Here is a 25716-nt window from a genome sequence, read left to right on the forward strand (position 1 = left end):
TCCAACAACACTCAAGAAGCTCGGCACCATCCAGGATAAAGCAGCCCGCTTGATTGGCACCCCATCCACCACCTTCAACATTCACTCCCTCCACCACCGGTGCAAAGTGGTTGCAGTGTGTACCATCTACAAGATGCACTGCAGCAACTCGCCAAGGCTCCTTCGGCAGCACCTCCCAAACCCGCGACCTCTTCCACCTAGAAGGACAAGGGCAGCAGGCGCATGGGAACACCACCACCTCCAAGTTCCCCTCCAAACCACAAACCATCCTGACTTGGAAATATATCGGCCGTTCCTTCATCGTCACTGGGTCAACACCCTGGAACTCCCTCCCTAACAGCACTGTGGGAGCACCTTCACCACATGGACTGCAGCGGTTCAAGAAGGCAGTTCATTACCATCTTCTCAAGGGCAATTAGGGATGGGCAATAAATGCTGGCCTTTCCAGCGATGCCCACATCCCAAAAATGAATAAGAAAAAACAATAAGTCTTTCCTACTTTCGGTCTGTTCTTTTCTGTAGCTGTTTCAGTTTCCAATTTTTTCTGTGTCTTTCTTACATGTAATTGTATTTCTGTTCAACTTCCTCCCACACACTCCACCCCCATCGCCCTCCCACATTTGTACTTTAGACTTTTTTCCAGGTATTTTGAAAAGCAAGCTCAAAATTGCTGTTGTCTCTGTCTCATGCGTCAATTTGTTAAAGATTTTCTTCAGACTAATACTGACGTGTTTTTAGATTTGCATGTATAGGTAGTTTCTGGGAGACCTGGCCAAGTCTCTAGCTGTTGGTTATAACTATGGTAAGTCTAAAACACCAGGCTTCTCAGTCATGCTGAGGCCTCTGGGCAAAAACATTGAAGAAACAATTCTGTATACCTAAGTGTAGTGTATGTACCTTTAAGAGAGAACTACTTTTACAGCTCCTGTATACTGTAGTACCGGCAGTGACCACACCTGTATATAAGCCTTGAGCATGCCTCTGTACTGTTAGTCTTTAGACTACCCTCCTCCAGTAAACACCTGTTGATTGTTAATTTACAGCCTCCGTCTAGTTATTGGAAAACATCATACTTTAAGAATCACGGATTCAACAGTGGCGACGAGGTCGATTCGAATCTACCTGCAACTCTGCATTTCCTTTCAAGGAGTCGCTCCGGGAGGATGGCGGAAGAAAGTCGAGGCCAGAAGCACGGGCATCGACCACGAGCAACCGCCCAGTCATCCGGCAGAGAGTGAACATCGCAGGGGAGGCTGTTGAGAGCTGGGCTTGGTTCTCCAGCCACGACGATCCAGCAACAGACTGGCAACAGGTACAGCGCAGACCCTTCCCGGACAGCGGCGGCAGGAGCCAACCGACGGCACAGAAAAGGCCGAGCAGCGTCGACGGGGTAAGAGAGAGGGTGAAGCGCAGAGGGCGCAGCCGGGGGTTGAAAACCGAGCGGCGTCGACGGAAAACAAAAAGAGAGGGTAAAGCAGCAGCCGGGTTCAGGACCGAGCGGCGGCAATGAGAGAGGCGCACAGGAGAACGCGCAGAGCACAGCCAGGGCTCAAGGGCTGAACAGCGTCCGCGGGGGAAAGAAAGGAAGCGCGGGAGACGCCATTGAGCCGCGGAGAAGAAGGGAGAGCATGGGGGACGCCATTTTAGAAGCCGCGGCGGAGAAGAAGGGCGAGCGCGGGAAGAAAGGAAAGCGCGGGAGACGCCATTTTGTGCCAGCGGAGAAGAAGGGAGAGCGCGGGAGACGCCATTTTAGACAGTTTAATCACACCCAGGGATGCCAAAGAGTGGCAGTATCACTGCGTTCGACAATGAAGTCGAAGATTGGGCGACATATGTGGAACGCATTGAGGTGCACTGCAAGGCGAATGAAGTGCCAGATGCTAGGAAAGCACCAGTTTTGTTGAATTCCATGGGTGCAAAAACTTATGGCTTACTGCGAAACCTAATAACCCCAGAGAAGCCAGTGGATAAGAATTTTGAAAGCATAGTGGAAATCCTACAGGACCACTTAAACCCCACACCGCTGCTGATAGCAGAAAGATTTAAGTTCCGCAAAAGGAACCAGCATAAAGACGAATGTAATGCTGAGTACTTAACGGAACTGCGCAAGCTATCGAAACACTGCCAGTTTGGATTGGGACTAGCAGATACGTTAAGGGACAAGTTTGTGTGTGGGCTTCAAAGTGAAGGAACCCAGAAACGGCTTCTATCAGAAAAGGATCTTACGCTGGACAAGGCTTTCAGCATGGCAGTATCACACGAAACAGCCGCACGCGGCGCTGCAGAGATACAGCGGAGACCGCAAGAATATGGCACCAATGAAATGTCATATGGAGCAGGGAAGTGTTATTGCTGCGGCAGAACAACACACGACCAGAAGGATTGTTGGTTCAAGGACCAAGTGTGCAGACAGTGTGGAAAAGCAGGACACATAGCAAGAGTCTGCAGGTCAGGGAAGAAAACCAGCAGCAAGAAATCTCCACAGGAGAAGTACAAAAAGGTACATAAGGTGACGGACAGTAGTTCAGACGAACAGAAAAGTGATACAGACTCCAGAAGCAAGGAGCTGGGTTGTATGAAACTACATAAGGTAATCAAAATGGAGGATCACCAGACTATCTGGGTCACGCTCAAGATAGACAGAGTCCAAGTGAAAATGGAATTGGACACAGGATCAGCCCTAACAGTCATAAACCAAAGGGACTACAAGCGGCTATTTTCACATATACCCTTGAAAGCTACAGAGATTGTCTTGAAGACGTACACGGGGCAAAAAGTCTACCCCAAAGGAAAAATAAGGGTGAACGTGATATACAAAGGCAGGAAATACCCAAAATGGACCTATATGTATTGCCAGATGGAGGACCACCACTACTAGGACGTGAATGGATCCGGAAGATACAATTAGATTGGCATTCCATACGGGCACTGAAGGTTGAGGCCAAAAAGGATGACGACGTCACACCTGGACGACTGTCAAAAATGCTAACTGATGCACAAGAAGTGTTCCAGGAGGGACTCGGAACACTAAAAGGCACAACAGCGACGATTAAAATAGAGGAAAATGCAAGCCCAAAGTTTTTTAAGGCCAGACCGGTGCCTTATGCGATCCAACCAGCCGTCGAAGCAGAGCTAGAAGGGTTGGAACGTTCAGGAGTACTGTCCAAAGTAGACTGGAGCGAGTTGGCTACACCCATCGTTCCTGTAATGAAGAGGTCATTGAGTAATACGCCTGGAGAACCAAAGAAGGTCCGCATCTGTGGGGATTTTAAGGTGACAGTGAACCCAGTCCTTCACACGGTACAATATCCACTTCCACGGTTTGAGGATATTTTTGCCTCGCTATCTGGAGGTAAACGCTTCACCAAAATTGATCTGGCCCAGGCGTACCTGCAAATGGAGGTAGAAGAAGCCTCGAAACAATACCTCACAATCAACACTCATAAAGGTCTCTACCAATACAACCGGCTGGTGTTCGGGGTAGCATCAGCTCCGGCTATTTGGCAAAGGGCAATGGATCAAGGCCTGCAAGGGATTCCAGGGACCCAGTGTTATTTGGACGACATCCTGGTCACGGGCGAAAATGACAGTGATCACCTCGCCAACCTGGAGAAGGTGCTCACTAGATTAAAGGAATATGGGCTACGAGCTAATCGCCACAAGTGCGAGTTTTTCCAGAAGCAGATCTCGTATTGTGGCCATATTATTGAGGAAGAGGGGTTACATAAGTCCCCTGAAAAGATTGAGGCAGTAGTCAAGGCTCCAGCACCGGAAAATGTGTCACAACTGAGGTCGTTCCTCGGGCTGGTGAACTACTACCATAAGTTCTTACCAAATTTGTCTACAGTATTACACCCACTGAACACCCTACTGCAAACGGGGGTACCATGGAAGTGGAATGACGAATGTAAACGAGCTTTCCAGAAGTGCAAAGAATTGATCACATCAAAAGAGGTGTTGGCCCATTTCAACCCAGCACTACCAATTCGGTTGGCATGTGATGCATCACCCTATGGTATTGGAGCGGTGCTGTCGCACAAATTCCCAGACGGGTTGGAGAGGCCAGTAGCCTTTGCGTCTCGGTCACTAACCTCAGCCGAGCGCAACTACGCCCAGATCAACAGGGAGGCCCTCAGCTTAGTATGGGGAGTAAAAACATTCAACCACTATCTGCATGGGCAGAAGTTCACCTTGCTGACTGACCACCAACCACTTGTCTCCATCTTTAATCCAAAGAAGGGCGTTCCGGTGATGACTGCACAACGGCTACAAAGATGGTCCCTTTTTCTAGGGGCGAACCAATATGAAATAGAGTATAAGGGCACGAAACAGCATGGAAACGCTGATGGGCTATCACGCCTGCCACTGCCTACTGTGGAGGAAGCACCAGCAGTGGACCCTATCGAAATATTTTATTCGTCGATAATTGAACGATTGCCAGTAACTAACGCGGATATAGAGAAGGAGACCCGCAATGACCCGACACTGTCTCGGGTATATGATTTGACGGTGAAGGGATGGCCAACACATGGCGACTCACTGTTGCCAGCATTCTCATCCAGAAGAGAACAGCTGTCAATATGCCAGGGGACAGTGATGAGTGATTCCCGAGTGGTAATTCCACCCAAGTTAAGGGAGAGAGTGCTCAATGAGCTTCACGAAGGCCATCTGGGAGGGGTGAAAATGAAAAGCCTTGCTAGGGCTTATGTGTGGTGGCCGGGGATCGATCAACAAATCGAGGACCTAACAAAGAGCTGCTCAGGATGCCAGAAGGTCCAAAATGCACCACCACATGCCCCTCTACACCCATGGGAGTGGCCCTCCTCTCCATGGCAACGGGTGCATATTGATTTTGCTGGTCCATTCATGGACTCAATGTTCTTAATAGCAGTGGATGCGCACTCGAAATGGCCTGAGGTGATCAAAATGTCCTCAACCATTACAGAGAAAACGATTGCAGTCCTACGGACCATATTTGCCAGGAACGGCTTGCCAGAGCAGATTTGCTCTGATAACGGACCACAGTTTGTGTCCGAAGAGTTTCGGAAATTTATGAGAAGGAATGGGGTAAGGCATTACACATCCGCCCCGTATCATCCAGCCACAAATGGATTGGCTGAGAGGTTCGTACAAACCTTTAAAAAGGCGATAAGGGCCATGTGCGATGATGAAATTCCACTACAGCATAAGGTGGACAATTTCCTGTTAGCCTACAGAAATGCGACATATGCAGTTACCAACCAGACCCCGGCCATGATGTTCTTTAACCGAAGGTTGAGATCTCATCTGGATTTGCTCAGACCAAATGTGCGAAGAAATGTTGAGGATAAGCAATTCCAGCACATCAATGAAAAGCCGACAAGGAGCTTCAATGTAGGACAACCAGTCTTGGCCCGCAACTACCGAACAGAGAAATGGCAACCCAGAACGATATGCACTCGGCAGGGGCCATTAATGTACATAGTGGATGTCGAGGAGAACATTGTGAGACGCCACATCGACCAGATCCTAGCGTCACAGGAACGAGTCAACCCCATGTCTCGCGTACCTGGGGATGAACCCGACACACCGGTAGCATCTACCTCAGAAACAGTAGCAGCGGAACCTGATGAACTAACCGACGAAAGGGGGCCAGAATTGCCTCCGCACCAAGAACAAGAACCTCAGGAAAGGCGCTATCCAGAAAGGATCAGGAAGCCGCCCCAAGGACTGAATCTATAAATGGACTATTTCAGTTTAATGTGCATGTTAAAGTGTTAACTGTTATTTGAATGTTATGGGTACTGTTAATCTAAAAGGGGAGGAATTGTAGTGTATGTACCTTTAAGAGAGAACTACTTTTACAGCTCCTGTATACTGTAGTACCGGCAGTGACCACACCTGTATATAAGCCTTGAGCATGCCTCTGTACTGTTAGTCTTTAGACTACCCTCCTCCAGTAAACACCTGTTGATTGTTAATTTACAGCCTCCGTCTAGTTATTGGAAAACATCATACTTTAAGAATCACGGATTCAACACTAAGTATATTATGAAATGTCAGTTTTTATTTTTGAATTAAGAATTTTTTTTGTTGCAGGACACTTCAATTATTAACAAAGGTAGCAAGCAAAATGATTTTTAAAACAAAATGATTTGATTAGTTCTGTTTTTTGAATTGTTAAGATTTTCTTTACTGCTCACAGGTACAGTTCTGATCCATTGCTATTTAAATATCTGAAGTTTGAGCCAATCAGGAAGTGTGGCGTCAATGCATGACTGTCAAAGTGAAATATAACGATCGTGAAATGTGTTATCGTGCCAATTTAAATATATAGACAAATACATCAGGTCAGAAAAAGCTTACTTTACACTTCAAGAAAACATATTCTGAAACTAGAACCTGACACAAGTATAGAACTGTGGGAGTGGGAAAAAAACTTACAATGGAAAAGCTTTGCTACTTAAAAGGCACGAAAGACCCTTTTCTTGATATGCAACCGAACAAGTAGTGCTGATAGGCAGAAGAAACACTGAGGTGCGAAACCAGAATGAGCCCTTGTATATGTAGTGAGCAGCAAGGGAGAGACCACAAGCCAGCAGCTGGTGTGTGGGTCTTAAAGGGACAGTGTCCCGGTGGTTCAATCATTTGGACAGCACCCTACTCAAAATGAATGATACCTTCTCTGGCATAAAGGTTCCTGAAATTCTTCCCCTGACAACGAGTCTTTGAAAAGAACAAGTAGAAAAATAACTTTATGGGAAAAATTTAACATGTTTAATTACACTGTGAATTAATAGTTGCAACCTCAGGGCAACAGAAAGCAATTTGTCCTTTTTTGTAAATTAAAAAAAAAAACATTCTCGAAATGTGTGCATCGCTGGCAAGGCCGGCATTTATTGCCCATTCCCTAGTTGCCCTTTTTGAACACTTTTAGGCCAGCCTCATGGCCACTTTTACTGACACCTGCTTTCTATTTCCAGATTTTTTAAAAACTGGATTCAAATTCTCAGACTGCCATGGTGGGATTTGAACTCATATTCCCTGGATTACTAGTCTAGCAACATAACCACTACTGTAGCCTTGTACACTACAATCCAGGTAAGTCATATGCAGTTATATAAAACAAAAAAAAAGGAAATTTAGAACAGAACGATTAGGCACTTTGCAGCCTTCCGGACTCAATATCGAGTTCAACAATTTCAGATCATAACCTCGGCCCCTATTACTTTTTCACTTGTAATTTTTCCACTCCTTTCCCCCCCCCCCTTTCCTTTTGTTTCTCCCTCCCACCTGGCAGCTATCTCTTGCCCTGCCAGTACACTTCACACCTAATCTCAGCCTATTACCATATCGTCTGGCTTCGAATACCTTTTATTGTCTCTTTTACTTCTTTTGTCTCTTTCACTTCTTTTGTCCGATCGCAGCCCTGCCTTCGATCTATTTTCTTTTCTTTCCAGTTTTGAAGAAGGGTTCGACCCGAAACGTCAACTCAAATTTCTCTCCACGGATGTTGCCTGACCTGCTGAGTTTTTCCAGCATTTTCTGTTGTTATTTCGGATTTCCAACATCTGCAGTATTTTGCTAGCGTATCTTATTATAAACAAAGTAAGATTTCCGCAAGTGTTAATTTGAGCTTCAATCAGTTTAGCTCAATCCTACAAGCAAGCCGTCTCTGTGGTGAAAAATAAAAGCAACTGTAAAATATATATGGCACTCTGGTAATGCCAAGAACCTTTCAATGAGATATTCAGGAAAGTCTTTGGTCGCCACTTAACTCCTCAAATTCTTTCTCTTCCCAACCCACCCTCTGCCACTCTTAAAACATTTATCTCTATTCCAGATGAGTTGTGATAGAAAAGCAGGCATGATCTACCTGACCAAACGTTGTTTTGTGGCTCAGTTAATAAGTGGTCTGCGTGCAGCTGTACCAGACCCATGACCTTGAGAACTCTCGCCCTCACACCCAGGCAAAGGCAGCACCGCAATATATAATCAAGTCAGAATCCCATTTATTTTGTATGTAATAGGGTAAGCCTTAATATCTGACCCCACCATATCCCTCAACTCCACCTACCCAACATCTCACATTATCCCATCATTTCTTTTGAACACAGGGTGCACTGCAATTGTGTCTATCAAATTTGAGTTAACCTGATACTCAAGGTTTCACCACACGTCATTTATAGTTGCAAAGTGCAAAGTAACAAAGGTTATTTTTTTATTCGTTTATGGGATGTGGGCATCGCTGGCAAGGCCAGCATTTATTGCCCATCCCTAATTGCCCTTGAGAAGGTGGTGGTGAGCCGCCTTCTTGAACCGCTGCAGTCCGTGTGGTGAAGGTGCTCCCGCAGTGCTGTTAGGGAGGGAGTTCCAGGATTTTGGCCCAGCGACGATGAAGGATCGGCGATATACTTCCAAGTCAGGATGGTGTGTGACTTGGAGGGGAACTTGGATGTGGTGGTGTTCCCATGCACCTGCTGCCCTTGTCCTTCTAGGTGGAAGAGGTCGCAGGTTTGGGAGGTGCTGCCGAAGAAGCCTTGGCGAGTTGCTGCAGTGCAGCTTGTAGATGGTACACACTGCAGATACGGTTGTTGCAAAGATTGTTGCAATCCTTCAGTTTTGTTTGCTTTTTAGCTACCAGAAAATACAATGAATTCTAATTCCGTGCTTACCCACTGAATGGGTTTAAGGACACAAAGCTACTGACATCAATTCATGTCATAGCTTTTGCTAAAATCTGCAGTGGTATTGCCATTCTAGGTTACCTCAAGGTGGCGTTCTCACACCCTTGCTGTTTAACATCTATACCAATGACCAGCCCATCCATCCACACACCAGAAGTTTCCTCTATGCCGATGATCTGTGCATAGCATCTGAGGACCAATCCTTTGATAAAGTAGAGAAGTCTCTTGGCGATGCACTCGCTGAGCTAACCAACTAGTTTGCGAACAATCATCTGCGGGCCAACCCTGAAAAAACACTGATCAGTGCTTTTCATCTTAAGAACAGAGATACAAACTTAATGTCTGGTGGTATGGGAGAAGACTGGCACACAACTCTAAGCCAACATACAATAGCAAAATACTGTGGATGCTGGAAATCTGAAACAACTACTGTGGTTGACACGGCCCTCGACCGTGTCCGTTCCATTTCCTGCACTTCTGCTCTCACCCCTTCCCCTCCCTCCCAGAACCACGATAGGGTTCCCCTTGTCCTCACCTTTCAAACCCACCAGCCTCCACATTCAACGGTTCATCCTCCGCCATTTCCACCACCTCCAGCAGGATCCCACCACCAAACACATCTTCCCCTCACCTCCCCTTTCAGCATTCCGAAGGGACTGCTCCTTCCGCGACACCCTGGTCCACTCCTCAATCCCCCCTAACGGCCCTTCTCCTTTGCATGGCACCTTCCCGTGCAAGCACAGGAGTTGCAACACCTGCCCTTTTACCTCCTCCCTTCCCACTGTCCCCAAACACCCCTTCCAGGTGAAACAGCGATTTACTTGTACTTCTTGCAATCTAGTATACTGTATTCGCTGCTCACGATGTGGTCTCCACTACACTGGGGAGACCAAACGCAGATTGGGCGACCGCTTTGCGGAACACTTCCGTTCAGTCTGTAAGGGTGACCCTGAGCTTCCAGTCGCCTGTCACTTTAATTCTCCGCATCACTCCCACTCTGATCTCTCTGTCCTCGGGCTATTGCATTGTTCCAATGAAGCTCAACGTAAGCTCGAGGAACAGCACCTCATCTTTCGATTGGGCACTTTGCAGTCTGCCGGACTCAACATCGAGTTCAACTATTTCAGATAATTATCCCTGCCCCCATTTTTCATGCTGTATGATTTTTGCCATTCCCATTTGCAACATTTTATCTTTCCTGCCTCTTACAAAAGTACAGGATATTCTTTCAATTCCTTCCTCCCCTCCTAATCCCCCCGCCCCCCCCCCCCCGTCTCTGCACCTGCTTAATCTGTTACATCTCCAGCTTTTTCCAGTTCTGATGAAGGGTCCCAGACCTGAAACATTAACTCTGTTTCTCTCTCCACGGAGGCTGCCTGGCCTGCTGAGTATTTCCAGCATTTTCTGTTGTTTACCTCCCCCCTTCCCACTGTTCAGGGCCCCAAACACTCCTTCCAGGTGACACAGCGATTTACTTATACTTCTTGCAATTTAGTATACTGTATTCGCACAGTCTTCTCTACATTGGGGAGACCAAATGCAGATTGGGTGACCGCTTTGCGGAACACCTCCGTTCAGTCCGTAAGGGTGACCCCGAGCTTCCGGTCACCTGTCACTTTAATTCTCCACGTCACTCCCACTCTGACCTCTCTGTCCTCGGCCCTTTACAGCCTTTTGGACTCAACATCAAGTTCAACAATTTCAGACTATAACCTCAGCCTTTATGTTTTTTTTCTTCTCTCACATGACAGCTGTTGATGATTCTGCCATCGCCATTTACACCTCGTCTAGTAATCTTTTGTTTCTTAACTTGTCCCATTACCATCTCCTTTTGCCTTACACCATCATCCCTTTTGTCTTTAATCTCTCCTGCCTTCCACCCTATCACAGACCTTCCCTTTTGTTCTTTCCTCCCCCTCCCCCCTTTCCCTGCCCCACACTTGCTTAAAAATCTGTTACTTCAACTTTTTCCAGTTCTGACGAAGGGTCATCGACCTGAAACGTTAACTCTGTTTCTCTGTCCACGATGCTGCCTGACTTGCTGAGTGTTTCCAGCATTTTCTGTTATTGTCTAAGCCAAGATACCTTGCCGTAACATTAGATCGTACCCTCAGCTACCACGATCATGTCATCAAAGCAAAGGCGAAGGTGGGAGCCAGAAACAACATCTCAAGGAAGTTGGCCAACTCTAAATGGGGAACTGACCCAAGGACCTTACAAACTACTACCCTTGACCTGTGTTATTCAGCAGCTGAATATGCCTGCCCAGTCTGGGAATGCTCCTCATATGCCAAGATGGATCCAGTCCTCAATGCAGCCTGCAGAGCTATTTCTGGCTGCCTGAAACCTATGAAGCTGGATGATCTTTACCTGCTGGCTGGTATTGCCCCACCTTTCATAAGGCGGCAAGTTTTATCAAGAGTGGAAAGGTCAAAGCAGACAAGTGATCCCAGTCATCCACTTTTTCCAACATGAGCCAGCAACTAAGAGACTCAAGTCCAGGAACAGTTTCTTACCTGCTGTCCAGCCCTTGGAATGTAATACCCACAGCTGTAGACCAGATGCTTGGCCAAAGGATCTGCAGACAAAACCACACAAGCTGTCTTTTGATCCAGAGGAATCTCTTCCAACAGGAGCCAGTGAGACTTGGCTGTCTCTCAATCGCCTCAGGACTGGCGTCAGCCACTGCCGAGCCCTCATGCAGAAGTGAGGATACAGCCAAACTGATACTACCGACTGTGACTGCAGAGAGGCATCTCAAACAATGGAGCATCTCTGAGAATGCCCTCCAGTACCAGAGCCACGCAGACCTAAAGATCTGAGGGACTTCAACTCGCGAGCCAGAGCCTGCGTGGAACAGTGGCGAGGAAAGGTGTAAGCGACATGACACGATAATTCTAGGTTAATCAGAGGATGGTATTTTTGGAACACTGGAGGCTGGACCAGTTTCATCAGCCGGCCCATTAAAGACCCAGTGAGGAGTGGCAGTGACTGAGCGGGACAAGTTAACATGCAGACTCCCTACAACTCTGGATTATGCAGAGCACAGTAGCACTTGCTTTCTACAGAACGCTCTCCCAGATGTTGCCTAAAAAGAATCACCGAATTTTCGCCAAGAAACAAGGATGTTGGAGGTCCATTAGGTGATAGGGAAGCGCCAGCTCGCCCACAGGCACCCCACTTTAAAATCTCTAGGTTTTCTTATGCTTTCAACTGTTCAGGCGGGCAAGTAGAAAAGGATCGGGTCACCTACAACTCGCATTTATATAGCACCGTTAACGTAGAAAAACATTCAAAGCCGCTTCACAGAGGCATGATCAAAGAACAACTGACTCCCAGACAAAAGAGATATTAGGAGGGGTTGACCAAAGTTTTGGAAGAGGTGGGTTTTTAGGAGGCTCTTAAAAAGGAGGTGGGGAGGAGATTCCAGAGTGTGGGGCCTACCCAACCGAAGGCATGGCTGCCAATAGTAGAATGAAGGGAAGGGGCAGGGGGGTGGAGGGAGATGTACGAGGTTAGAGTCAGAGAAATGGAGTTTGGGGGTGGGGTTACTGGGATAAAGAGGACAAGGCCATGAAGGGATTTTAAGAATTTTAAACATGAGGGATTGGGGGACTGGGAGCCATTGTAGGTTATCAAGGACATGAGTGATTGGTGAGTGGGACTGCTACAGATAGGATGCAGGCAGCAGAGCTTTGAATGAGCTAAAGTGCACCAAGGGTGGAGGGTGAGAAGCCAGCCAGGACAGCAGTGTCTGGAGATGACAAAGGCACGATTCAGGGTTTCAGCTGCAAATGGATCGAAGTAGGGGAGGAGGCGAATAATGAGATGAAAGTAAGTGAGTGGACTTTGTGATGGAGATGATACAGGGTCGAATTGAATGTCGAGATTGCAAACAGTCTGGTGTAACCCGAAACATCATTGAGACACCATCTGTCCTAGGTATAGTTAATACCGGCACTTCGTACACACATGTAAAACACTGCTAAACACATTTAGGCCATCAATTTTGGGAAATCTTCCAAAACAAAGTAAGTAACTAATATCACCCCAACACAATGACCGCAGAGATTGTTTGGGAGGGTTAGAGAGAAAAGGAAAGAGATCTACACAATTCAGATTTCCAGAACCTCTAACTTTACATTACCACGATATTTGCACAAAGTTACTGATGGGTGTTCTGCTTATAGTCTAGGCCAAGAGGGAGGCTCCATTGTTAAATGTTCATAACTCAATCCCTACACACACACACATTATATACAGGGGTAAATGTGTCTTGGGCAGAAGCAAGTGATGACCATTCAGCCACCCGTTTTACACCGTGCCCGGTTGAAGTCAATAGAAGATACTCAGGCGCGGTGCAAAATGAGCTGCCGATTTGTTACCGCCCGAGACCGATTTGACTCCCCAGTGAGATTCCTCTTTAGATTGAAAAATGTGCCATCAATCTTTGATAGTTGTACAGTCTACCAAAGTTGAGTAGAATGGGCCTCGAATCTCTAGAGTTTCAATGAGGTGATCTCATTGAAACATAAAATTCTTAAGGGGCTCGACAGGGTAGATGTGGAGAGGCTGTTTCCCCCGGGCTGGAGAGTCTAGAACGAGGGGGCACAGTCTTAGGATAATGGGTCAGCCATTTAGGACTGAGAGGAGGAGAAATTTCTTCACTCACCAGAGGGCTGTGGACGCTCAGTCGTTGAGTATATTCAAGATGGAGATCAATAGGTTTTTTGACTCTGGAAATCAAGGGATATGGGGATTGGGCGGGAAAGTGGAATCGAGGTAGAAGTTCAGCCATGATCTTATTGAATGGCGGAGCAAGCTCGAGGGGCTGTACGGCCTACTCCCGTTTCTTATATTTTGATGAACACTTATCGGCCAGAATTATTTTCCTGCTCAAAACTTTGGTCCCAGTGTTAGAAATTGAGCACATTTTACAATTACCATGTTACATTCCATCTTTCGGATGAGACGTTAAACCGAGGCCCCGCCTGCCCGCTCAGGTGGATGTAAAAGATGCCATGGCATTATTTGAAGAGGAGCAGGGGAGTTCTCCCTCAGTGTCTTGGCAAATATTTATCCCTCAACCAACATCACTAAAACAGATTATCTCGTCATTTATCTCATTGCTGTTTGTGGAAACTTGATCCATCAGTGACTACACTTCAAAAAGCACTTTATTGGCAGTAAAGCTCTTTCGGACATCCCAAAGTCATAAAAGGCGCAATACAATTGTAGGTTCTTTATTTCTGTTCCTAAGCTTTGTGGATTTACAAATGAGAATGCAGTCCAGGGATCATATTGTGGCCAGAGCTGTGGATTCTTAGAGTCAATCCTGCATCACCAACTCTTCCAGGCGACAGGGATTGTTGTGCTAACTGCCTGGAATTCTGGTTCCCTTCAGGAGATTAGGAAGCACAGTTGCAGTCAGGTTTGAGTCAGTAATGCCATAGATCAAAGCAAAGCTTTTAAAAAAGTCAGAACAAAGGTTGGATTGCTTTATTTGATCATTGAAAGTACAATTTTTGTCGTCAAAGCCATTACGACAAACAACAGACAAACCTTCTCCTATAAACATTACAAAGTCTGACACTGGCCACTTGTCAGTTCTGTAGAGCATAAAATGAACATTCCCAAGTCAGCACAACTAAAAAGGGTTCAGAGAAATTATACCAATCATCATTGACAAACAAAAAGCACAATGTATAAAATGTGCACCTTTTAAGTTTTACAACCATACAAAAAGGTAGTTAAAATATATTCCAGGTAAACCATTCACATGAGAGGTGGAACCTATCAAGCCATTGGCACTCAAGTGGAAGTTTATAATATATATATATATTCAGCATGATAAATAAAGACAAATGGGTTTAGAAAAGCATAGTTACATGCGCAAAAGCCCCAGGAGAGTAGACCAATTTGTTTTCAGACTGACACAGTTATGCCTATTTAACAAAGTAATGACAGACACTCAGGGAATACTGACACTTGAAAGAAATGAAGCATACACTATTTTTTTTTTTAAACCAGGCCATAATTTAACAGCCATCAGTTCTGTTAAGCAAAATTTGATAAAAGTACTGATAAAAAGAAAGCCTAATAATTTAGTGTAATGTACAAAAAAATACAAAAAATAATCAGGTATTACTTTTTCAGCTAAGCATTCATCTGCCACAGTAAATCCTATTCACATAATTAAACACTTTTTCTTGGTTTTGTTTTTCTTCTTTTTGCCGTCTTTACTCATTTTCTCTTTGTGCTTTCGAATTTCACGAACTAGTGTGTAGAAAGCATCGTCGACACCCTGCAAATAAAAAAAATAAATAACGGCACGCATCAGTCTGTTTCCTCTCAGTATCCATCATCATCACGGTCGGGCAGTCTTGTGCTTCTAATCTCCGAGCTTTGCTTTCCTTAATAAAACAGCTGCATAGACACACACAGACCACTCTTGGTCAGACAACATAACTTGTCCTATTTTTTCTCTCTCCGACAACATAACTTGTCCTATTTTTTCTCTCTCCCAGAGATGGCAGGACAAGAGAATTATTACGCCAATGCAGGATACAGCATCTCGTGTTTTAAGTAGACAAGATAACGTGTACAAGATGCTTTGAAATCTCAAGACGTTCCAATGCGAAGATATTGTGGGGGGAAGGGGAGGGGCGGGATTTTAACTCAGAGCGGGTTTCCGACAGGTTAATTTCCAGCCTGCCAGTGGCAGCAGAAATCCATCGGAAATTTTAACCGCCGGGCCTCATTTAAGGGCCGCCGGTTCACGTCCCGCCTGTTCTGGGCAGGATGAGGGTGCAGAGCGGTTGCTGAAGATCGGGCGGTTCTTCGCCACCTTCCAGCTGGAAGGTTAAGTGGCGAGAGAGGTCGCAACTTTCCCCGTGGAACCAGGATTTTTCTCCCCACCCAGTCACTCCCCCACCCCCCTCCAAACTTAAAGACCCCCCTGGCCCCACAAAAGAAAGTTTCTGCCGTACCTGTCGGGGGCACTCCGTCCTCACTGACCGCTGCCGACCTCTGTTCACCCAGCGGGAAAACGGCAGCTGTTTCTCTGCTCAGACCCCGGGTTAAAATCCACCTCGGGGTCCTAATGATGCAACAGGACCCCGATTTGCATAAATTCATCAGGGTCTCTCGCACCCACCCGCTCCCTCCCCCCCGCCCGGCACCATGCCCACCCCTTGAGGTGGGCACCTCAACCACCTGCAGGTTCAGATCGCAGGTGGAAGGAAAGGGGCGAGGAGCGGGTAACTAACCTGCTCGGTTTGAAGTGCCCACCTGCACAGTTTCCTTCAGATGGAAGAGGTTAAAATAGACCCCAGAGTGACTACAGGTGAAACTACTGGCTGTCTAGATAGATAGATACATCACATCTCAATAACTGGCTTTCGTAACACACCGCATAACACAGACTGTGCAGTAAGCAAACGTGCCACGAAGCCCAAAGACATGCAAGAATTCAGTCGATAGCCATGCGCTCAACATGATTTCTCTAGGATGCTTATACTATCACAGTACAAAAGTCACATTTAACTGATCTCCCTTTGTACACAAAACAGTACAGAATTCAAGAAATAAAAATAACAGAAAATGCTGGAAACTCTCAGGTCAGGCAGCATCTGTGGAGAGAGAAACAGAGTTAACGGTTCAGGTCGATGACCTTTCATCAGAACCCGTTCAAAAGGTCATCAACCTGAAATGTTAACTCGGTTTTTCCTCTTTCCATACCCGCTGAGCATTTCAGGCATTTTGTTTTTATTTCAGATTTCCAGCATCCGCAGTATTTTGCTTTTATTTAAAAAAAAAGGGCAAGAGCTCTACTTGTGTAATTAAACCTTGGTCAACAATGAGAGATAGAATAAAACTAAAAGAAAGGGCTTATATGAAGGCAAAGAACAGTAGAGATCCCGCGGACTGAGAGATATAAAGAACAGCAAAGGGGTTAAAGATAGTGGTAAGAGTTGCAAAAAGAAAATACAAGAAAAGCTTGCGAGGGACATCAAGGACAGCACTAAAGGGTTTTACAAATATATTAACAGAAAGAGTAGTGTGGGCCCCTTAAAGACAGACACAAATGATACTGTAATTGGAAATCAGGAAATGGCAGGCTTACTAAATAGCTGCTTTGTGTCGGTCTTCACAGTAGTGGATGAGGATAAAATAGCAGAGTTACAAGGAAAACTAAAAATAAATCAAGGGGAGGAACTAACTAGCTTCAATAAAAGTAAAAGCATGGTTCAGAGAGAAACTAATGTTAATAAAGATACACAAATCTCCAGGACCCGTTGGATTCCATTCCAGGGGATTAATAGGTGAGGAAATTGTTGATGCTTTAGGTCATGATCTTCCGAAACTCTCTTGATTCAGGAATTGTCCCATTGGATTGGAAACCTGCCAATGTCACGTCACGCCATTATTTAAGTGCAAGCGAGATAAGCTGGGAAATTATAGGCCTATTAGTCCACCGTCAGTTGTGGGGAAGTTACTAGAATCTGTTATTAGGGACAGAGTGACTAAGCATTTGGACAAATATGAGCTAATCAGAGAGAGCCAGCATTGATCTGTAAAGGGCAAGTCATGTCGAACGAACCTAGTTGAATTTTTTGAGGAGATAGTAAACGTGGTAGATAAGGAATGTCTATGAAAGTTATTTATATGGACTTCCAGAAGGCATTCGACAAGGTTCCACATAACAGACGGTGAACAAAAATGAGTGTGCATGGAATTGGGGACATCCTATTGGCTTGGATAGGGAATTGATTAAAAGGTAGGAGAGAGAGTAGGGACAATGGGGATGTACTATAATTGGCAGGATGTGGCTTGTGGAGTCCCCCAGGGATCCGTACTGGGACTTCAGCTTTCCACTATATTTTTTAATTGACTTGGATGAAGGAATAGAGAGCTGCATGTACAAGCTTGCTGACAACACCAAGTTAGGTGGCACAGCAAATAGCGTAGATGGGAGCAGAAATTTGCAGAGAAACATTGATAGATTAAGTGAGCGTGCCAAACTGTGGCAGATGGAGTTCAATGTGGGAAAGTGTGAGGTCATCCACGTTGGACCCAAGAAAGATCGATCAGAGTCTTTTCTAAATGGTGAGAAGCGTGGAACTGGTGAGGAGCAGAGAGACTTAGGGGTCTATGTACAGAAATCACTAAAAGCTAGTGGACCGGTACAAAATATAATTGAAAAGGCTAATGGAATGTTGGCCCTTATCTTAAGAAAGCTAGAATACAAAGGGGTGGAAGTGATGTTACAGCCGTAGAGAGCTCCGGTTAGACCCCCATCTGGCATAACTGCGTTCAGTTCTGGTGCAGCGCAGACTCACCAGAATGACACTGGGGCTAAAGGAGTTAAATTAGGAGGGCAGGTTGCATAGACTAGGTTTGTATTCCTTTGAATGTAGAAGATTAAGGTGTGATCAATTTGAAGTGTTTAAGTTGATTAAAGGATTTGATAGGAGAGAGAGAGAGAGAGAGAGAGAATGAATTTCCTCTGGGTGGGGGGTGGGGGGGAAAGAGTCCAGAACAAGGAGACTTAACCTTAAAATTGGAGCTAGGCCGTTCAGGCGTGATGTCAGGAAGCACTTCACACAAAAGGCTAGTGGAAATCTGGAACTCTCTGCCCCAAAAGCAGTTAAGCCTGGGGCTTAATCAAAAATTTCAAAACGGAGATTGATAGATTATTAGGCAAGGGTATTAAGGATCAATAGATGGAGTTAAGATACAGATCAGCCATGATCTAGTTAAATGGCGCGGAACAGGCTCGAGGGGCTGAATGGCCTACTCCTGTTCCTAACATAGTATTGGACACGTGTTTTAATTGGCACGAGATGGGTTTTGAATTTTATGAAAAAGGTACATGTGGGGCAAATGTTCAGCCTACATCAGGAGGCTTGCAACCTTAGACTGATACGCCACTGCGAGCACAGATTTCTCTCTCGCACGTGTTCAGCGACCAAGAGTGCTTCCTCCCAGCTCCGCAACATGGCGGTCACACCCCAGTGCTGCTGGAACCCGAGTTCATCACCGAGGCTCAATTTCCATAAGGCTCCCCAAGCTAGTCCTACAACTGCATGAATTACAGTTCAGTTAAGAGTACCGTGGCCCGTGTTCTCTCACCCATTTGAAGCCACCCACTGTCCTGGCCATTCTTTCCAAGTACCACTAGCTCTCCGTGTCTCAGTGAATTGGCTGCAGGATTCTTCTTCGCACTTTCATACCTCTGCAGCGCCTCACCTCAACTTCAAGAGCAATCTCCTCCAGCCTTACACCCATGCATGATCCCATTATTCCCGCTCCCTTCAGTGGCTGCCCATTCAGCGGCTGCATCTCCGCCCCTGCAACTTCTTCCTTAGATCTTTGCACCTTCCTCATTATTCAGATCGGAATCTCAAGATCTCTTCCTACAACCATGCTTTTGCCCAGCACCCTCAACTTTACCATTTCCCCCACCTTGGCCTCCAGCTCAGTGCCCATCGACTTCGTAAAGTACTTTGAGGCATCTCGCTGTATACAAGTGCTGGAGAAATTTCAGTGATTACTAACTTGCGTCAAACTATACCAGTGCCCTCTAGAACACTGGGAATAAAACATCATGCATAATTTATCAATTATTAACCAGGTTAAAAATGCATCAGTTCTCTTTTCCAAGCAACAGTGGAGCTTTAACTCTGGGATTTATAACCGATGTGCGTGTACAAGAGCGAACAAGGTCCCCTATTCCGGCGGTAGACAATACGCTTTTAAACAGCATCAAAAATTTGTAATATTTCCATTTTGTCATCATGCTCGTTCCAACGCGCATGTCAGAAGTGTGTCAAAATACAAGGGTATTTACTGAACTGGTTTTCAAACATGGGTTGATCAGCCAATTCTAGATGTAACCAGCTTTTGTAGCACTAAACCATAGTGCTATGTGTTAGATGTCAAGACCTCAGTTATGTGGAGAGACTAGAGAAGCTGGGATTGATTTCCTTAGAGCAGAGAATGTTAAAGGGAGATTGAACAAGGTGTTCAAATTATAAAGGGTTTTGATAGAGTAGATAGGGGGAAACGGTTTCCTTTGGCAGGAGGGTCGGTAACCAGAAAACACAAGATTTAAGATAATTGGCAAAAGAACCAGAGGAGATGGAGACATTTATTTATGCAGTTTATGATGAGGATCTGGAACGCGCTGCCTGAAAGGGCGGTGGAAGCAGATTCAATAGTAACTTTCAAAAAGGGAACTGGATAAAAACTTGAAAAGGAAAAAAAATGGCAGGGCGATGGGGAAAGAGCGGGGGAGTGGGATTTGTTGGATAGCTCTACCAAAGAGCCAGCACAGGCACGATGGGCCGAATGGCCTCCTTCTGTGCTGGAATGTTCTCTGATTCTAAAAAAGGTACTGTTAGCAATACGCTCATGTGCTGACAAAAATATATATTTTATAAATAAAAGTAACACTGTATTCAAAAAGGAACAAATGCAAATAATTTGCCTTAAATATTCTACAATGTTTCCCCCTGCATCCCCCTCCCACTAAACCACAGGATCTTGCGCTTTGAAGCTCACAACTTACCATGTTACATCACAACACACTTAAAGGGCACACAGCGTGCGGTCTTCTCTTCAGTGTTGAGTTTTCTCAACCTATACTGGCGAATCTCACGTACCAGTGTATAAAATGCATCCTCCACTCTCTGCATTGCAAAACACAACTCCTTCAATAATCACGCGCATAAAATAAAAGTGGTACAAAACACTGAGGTTCTGGAGGAACCAACAGCAATGCTTTGAAATTTCTGCAGAAGTCCGCATTTAATTTTTTTCTTCCAAGATTAAAATAAGTATTTGAATAGTAGAATTATATTGATTTGCCACTTTCCTCCCGTCACCAGCATACAAGGAGTTGTGATTTTAGCCATGCAGAGATGAAAAAACCAACACCATCACCAAAGAATTATTTGCAGCACTGAATGTACAAATCATCAGAAGATTCCAGGTCATTGACCATTATCTATCAGAGAAAAGGTGAACAACATACTCGTAACAGATCTATATTCAATTACACAGTGGTTTATGAAGCGCCAGTGAACATTGCAGAGGCCAACTAAAAATGATTGTGTTCCCATCACACTGCAGTGCAATGGAGCAATTTCAAATTGCGCACAGAAATTGAGAGATCGCATTCGTGTCTTCCAAGATAGAAATTTCAGCACGAGTGACAATTGTACAATACAGGAAACTCTCGATTTATCGGCACCTAAATAACCGGAAATCTGTTCACCGGCAAAATTCAGGAGTAGGTTCAGGTAAGTTTTACCTCATATTAGTGGCAGTTCCTGGATCTGTGGCTGTGTAACTGGGGCTCCTACATTTGTTGCTAAGCAACAGGGACACTTGGTCTGTGGCCAGAGTTCCTGTACATGTTGCTAAGCAACAGGGAAGCCTGGATTTGTTGCTGTGTACAGAGCTCTCGTACCTTTTAACTATACCTCTCTGTAATCCGGACTTTGATAAACCGGTCCCGTCGGTGCCGGATACCAAAGAGTTTCCTGTAATGCACAAGTCATTGTTTTTAAGGCTTTTTGTAAGGTGGCCTACCTAGGTAGTGTTAACAAACCAGAGAACCACACAACATGGCTGCTGCAAGGCAGGCAACAGAATCACACCATCTTAACACTGAGCTGCAGAAACCCACAATTGTGCAACACATTTTTGCTCATGTCGTAAGCACAATTTATGCATTATACCAGAGCAAAAATATCAGTCTCTTCAAAGTGTGCTATTTAAATAGCATTACAACAGAACAGTGCTACTTTTTTTTTTTGTGTTATCCCCTTTCCCACAAGGACAAACTTTTATCATAGGAATTCATCCCGAAAGACTGCCGAGGTTTCGGATCAGCCCTTTACTTCATCGCCAAGACAAATATGGATAACCCGGAGGTGCCGTCATACACTTCGCTTTCGTGAAGTTATTTTTCCGATTGTTTATTAAACTGGCCGGCAGCAGATTGCAGAGGAGTTGGGAGTTTTGTATAGACATGACAGAGACAAAAATCAGTTACCTAAAAAGTCAGGTTGTTTCAAAATGCCAATCTGAATCCCAACTGTGCAGTCAGTATCGTCGAGTGCTTGTAAAACATTGCATTTTTTTGGAGTTAATTTGGGATACTGGTTGATTCTTATCGCAACGGAACAGATATCGCACGGGAAAAAGCACAGTTCTGTATTTTTGCTGGCCATCAGTGACCCAAAGCAGTCAACTGTGCATCTATAACTGAGACTCAGCACCAGTCAGATCACCAGCAACTCCCACAATTAATGAGAGTGTGTCTTGAAAAGCTCGCAATACTAATCTATCCTGCTTTTGGAACAGGAGTAGGCTATTCAGCCCCTGGAGCCTGCTGCACTGTTCAGTTAAATCATCATCAATTCAACCGCCTTTGCTCCACATCACTCACCTGTCTCGTTTTTGCTGACGTTTCAATGAAAGGAATTCCATAACTTCGTGCTAGATCCTGTGCTGGTTTTGTCTCTACCACCCTTGAGGGCAAATCACATTTATTTCCCACTAGGACCATTGGGACATCATCGGAGTCTTTTACCCTTTTTATCTGTTCTCTGCGAAACAGGAAACACACACAAACCTTACTGCATTTAATTAACAACCATTTTAAAAGGACAGTTAGTCTTCAGAAGGACATTAAAATTCACTTTTTTTGTGGTAAATTTGTGAGATCAGGAAAGCAATGTTATTGTCAAGTGGAAATGCTACTTTCCAGTCAGTGTCGGCAACAAGCACTCCCAGGTCAGACATAGCGTAGCCACATGCTCCCTCTACTCCGCCAGAACAGCGCGCCTTAAGCCTTAAATGAGAACAACAACACCTCTGCTGCAGGACTGCCGTGTCCACTGCCCACAACAGTCTGTGTTTCTGGTTTCAGAGTGAAAAAGCCAATTTGGTGTTGAGCAATGCCAAACTTTTAGACAATCTTGTGCTGGTTACTTTATCCAATAGGAAATGGGCGGAGACTGCCCAACTCTTCACTTCCTCCCCCCCCACCCCACTTTTTTTTTCCCTCATATGTCAGCTGTTGAGGATTCTGCCTTTGCCATTTACACCTCATCTAGAGCCACCTTTTGTTTCTTAACTTGTCCCATGACCATCTCCTTTTGCCTCGCACCATCATCCCTTTTGTCTTTTAATCTCTCCTGCCTTCCACCCTATCACAGACCTTCCCTTTGTTCTTTCCTCCTCCCCTCCTCTCCCTGCCCCTACACTTGCTTAAAAACCTGTTACTTCCCTAACCTTTTCCAGTTCTGTCGAAGGGTCCTCAGCCCGAAACGTTAACTCTGTTTCTCTCTCCTCGATGCTGCCTGACCTGCTGAGTGTTTCCAGCATTTTCTGCTGTTATTTCATTTCACTTCGGACCCTTAGATCAAGCAGAGCGAAGTACAATATTCTAACCCACTGTGCCAACCCACCTTCTAATATGTATTCATGTCCAAGTTAAAAAAAAATGGCTTTCCATCAAAAACAGAAGAACTACTAGAGGTGTACTACACTTAAATCCCAAGATGAGTGTGGAAATTACTTTTTAAATGCTAGAAGTACATAGAATCTTACAGCACAGAAGCCATTCGACCCATCATGCCTGTACTAGCTCTTTGAAAGAAGCACCAACTAGCCCCACTCCCCTGCAAATATTTCCTTTTCAAGTATATAACCAATATTGGCACGTGTAGGTTTTTAAAAAAATCAGAAGCTTTACCATTATTCTTAACCAAACAAAACGTTTGCCTCAAATTAGGTGGACTGGGTTTTAGAAAGTGGAAGAACATGACTCCCATTTTAAAACCCACCTATAATGATGAATATCTTCAAATGATTTAGTGTTATTTATGGCAAAGACACATAGGAAGCCTTCGCCTGTCCTCATGTACTGATCTCTCATAGCACTGTACTCCTCTTGACCTGCTGTGTCGAGAATATCTAAAAGACATGTTTCTCCGTCAATTACTACTTGTTTTCTGTAGGAATCCTATGAACAAACCAGACGAAAGGGGAGTTAGAACATTAATTGTAACTTCCTCAAAAGGCAGTATATACATACAGGATTGCAGCATCAGTCATTATCTTAAGAGGGATCTTAAGGACCTATGATCCAACATCAAACACATGTCGGGTGTGCTCTGGGACTTTGCAGAGGTTCTAGTTAGGCTGGAGGGGCTGAAAGCCAATACCCACCCCCCACTCCCAGGGCAGATGAATTGTACCCTAGAGTACTTAGAAACAAAAGGAGGGAAACTTGTTAAGCAGAGTCATTTTCACAACCTAAAAGCAGGTTAATATGTAATTGCCATATTTGAGAAAAGACACAGCAAACAATGACCAAACCCCTTAGAAAAAAATAAAAATCAGAAAACTAAGAATGCACAAAACAATATGAAAATAACCTCATAAAATGGACCAACATGGCTTTAGAAGGATTATACCTTGCCTTTCCACTCTTAGAGGTAATATCCCCGGTTGACTAGAGGAAGGGGAGTAGTTTCATATGTGTATCTGGCCTGCCAAAAGGCCTGTAGTAAACGACTGCACAAGAGAATCGGTTGTAAAATTAAAGTCGATGCACATCGAGGGCAAGACATGGAGAGGATTAGGAGCGTCAGCTTGGCTCAGCTGGTTGAACGGTCACCTGAATCAGAAGGTTGTGGGTTCAAGCCCCACTCTAGGATTCGAGCACAAAATCTAGGCTGGTACGCCAGTGCAGTACCGAGCGCCAGTGCAATGACGCTCGTTTGCCCTTCGCTGATGAGCGGGGAGTTTCACCTACAAGTCCTGGCCAACATTCCTCCTTCAACCAACACCCCCAAAAACCAAACAGATTAACTGCTCATTCACCTTTATTGTGGTTTGTGGGAGCTTGCGGTGTGCAGTTTGGCTTTGGGACAACCAGAGAATGTGATAAGGTCCTGCATAAATTCATGTCTTTCTTTAGAAACTAACTAAAAAGCAAACGTAGTCATAAGAAGGGAGTTAGTTTGTAATTGGGGCGGGGCAGGAGAGAAGAGAAAGGTATTGAGTGGGGTACCTCAGGGGCCGGTTATGGGATATTTTGTTCAGAACATACACAAACAACCATGAATCATCAAAAAACAATTTGCATTTATATAGCGCCTTTAACATAGTAAAACGCCCCAAGGTGCTTCACGGGCACGTAATCAGACACCGAGCCAAAGGAGGAGATAAAACACAGGTGACCAAAAGCTTGGGCAAAGAGGTAGGTTTTAAGGAGCATCTTAAGAGGGAAAGGGAGGAGAGAAGGGTTTGGGGGGGGGGGGGGGGGGGGGGGGGAGAAATGCCAGGGGTTAGGGTCTCAGTGTTGTAGGGCTAGAGGAGGTTACAGAGATAGGGAGGGCCGAGGCGGTGGAGGGACTTGAACACGAGAGAATTTTAAATTTGAGGCATTGGTGGACCGGGAGGCAATACAGGTCAGTGAGCACAGGGGTGATGCGTGAACGGGACTTGGGAGTTAGGACATGGAAGCAGAGTTTTGGACAAGCTCGAGTTTATGGAGGATGGAAAATGGGAGGCCAGCCAGGTGAACACTGGAGTAGTCGGGTCTGGTGGTGGTAAAAGCATGGATGAGGATTTCAGATGGGCTGAGGCTGGAGTGGAGATGGGCAATATTACAGACGCGGAAGTGGGTGGTCTTTGTGATGGAGAGGATATGGGGGTCACACAGCCTCAATGGACGGTAGTCAAAATTACAGAAGACACCAAGAGCTGACTGTGGACTCAAGAAAGGTACCCAAAATCTTACCGAAAGCTTGACAGGGTTTGCATCTGGTTTGATCAGTGGCAAGTGAAGTCCAATATGAACAAATGCATGGTACTACACATAGCAACTAAGAATAGGAGGCACATTTTGTCGCTGGGTGAGCAGAAGTGGTCAAGAGGGAAGTCAAGACTTGTAGGAACGTTAGTTGACTTGTTACTCACCGTGTCCAAAACAGTGTAAGGCGGCAATAAACAAAGAAAACAGGAT

The 25716-nt window shown here is 45.2% G+C and overlaps 1 protein-coding gene across 6 annotated transcripts in view; it reads right to left on the reverse strand.

Moving 5' to 3' along the window:
* Nucleotides 1–14150: 14150 nt before the first annotated feature.
* The window catches only part of LOC147105507 (GTPase KRas), a 48797-nt gene continuing 37231 nt past the window's right edge, over nucleotides 14151–25716 (reverse strand). For 5 of the 6 annotated variants that reach the window (XM_086009929.1, XM_086009926.1, XM_086009930.1 and 2 more), the window contains exons 3-5: nucleotides 23528–23706; nucleotides 22126–22285; nucleotides 14151–14970 (exon numbers count right to left, since the gene is read on the reverse strand). In XM_086009929.1, coding sequence (XP_085866055.1) covers nucleotides 14854–14970; nucleotides 22126–22285; nucleotides 23528–23706 — 456 coding nt within the window. In that variant the 3' untranslated portion in view covers nucleotides 14151–14853. Of the gene's footprint in view, nucleotides 14971–20238; nucleotides 20360–22125; nucleotides 22286–23527; nucleotides 23707–25716 lie in introns of all 6 variants that reach the window. The other variant, XM_086009932.1, reaches the window with a different exon arrangement.

Source organism: Somniosus microcephalus, chromosome 17 (assembly GCF_052327205.1).
Source record: "Somniosus microcephalus isolate GS21.2 chromosome 17, FLI_Smic_1.0, whole genome shotgun sequence".
Taxonomy (NCBI): Eukaryota; Metazoa; Chordata; class Chondrichthyes; order Squaliformes; family Somniosidae; genus Somniosus; species Somniosus microcephalus.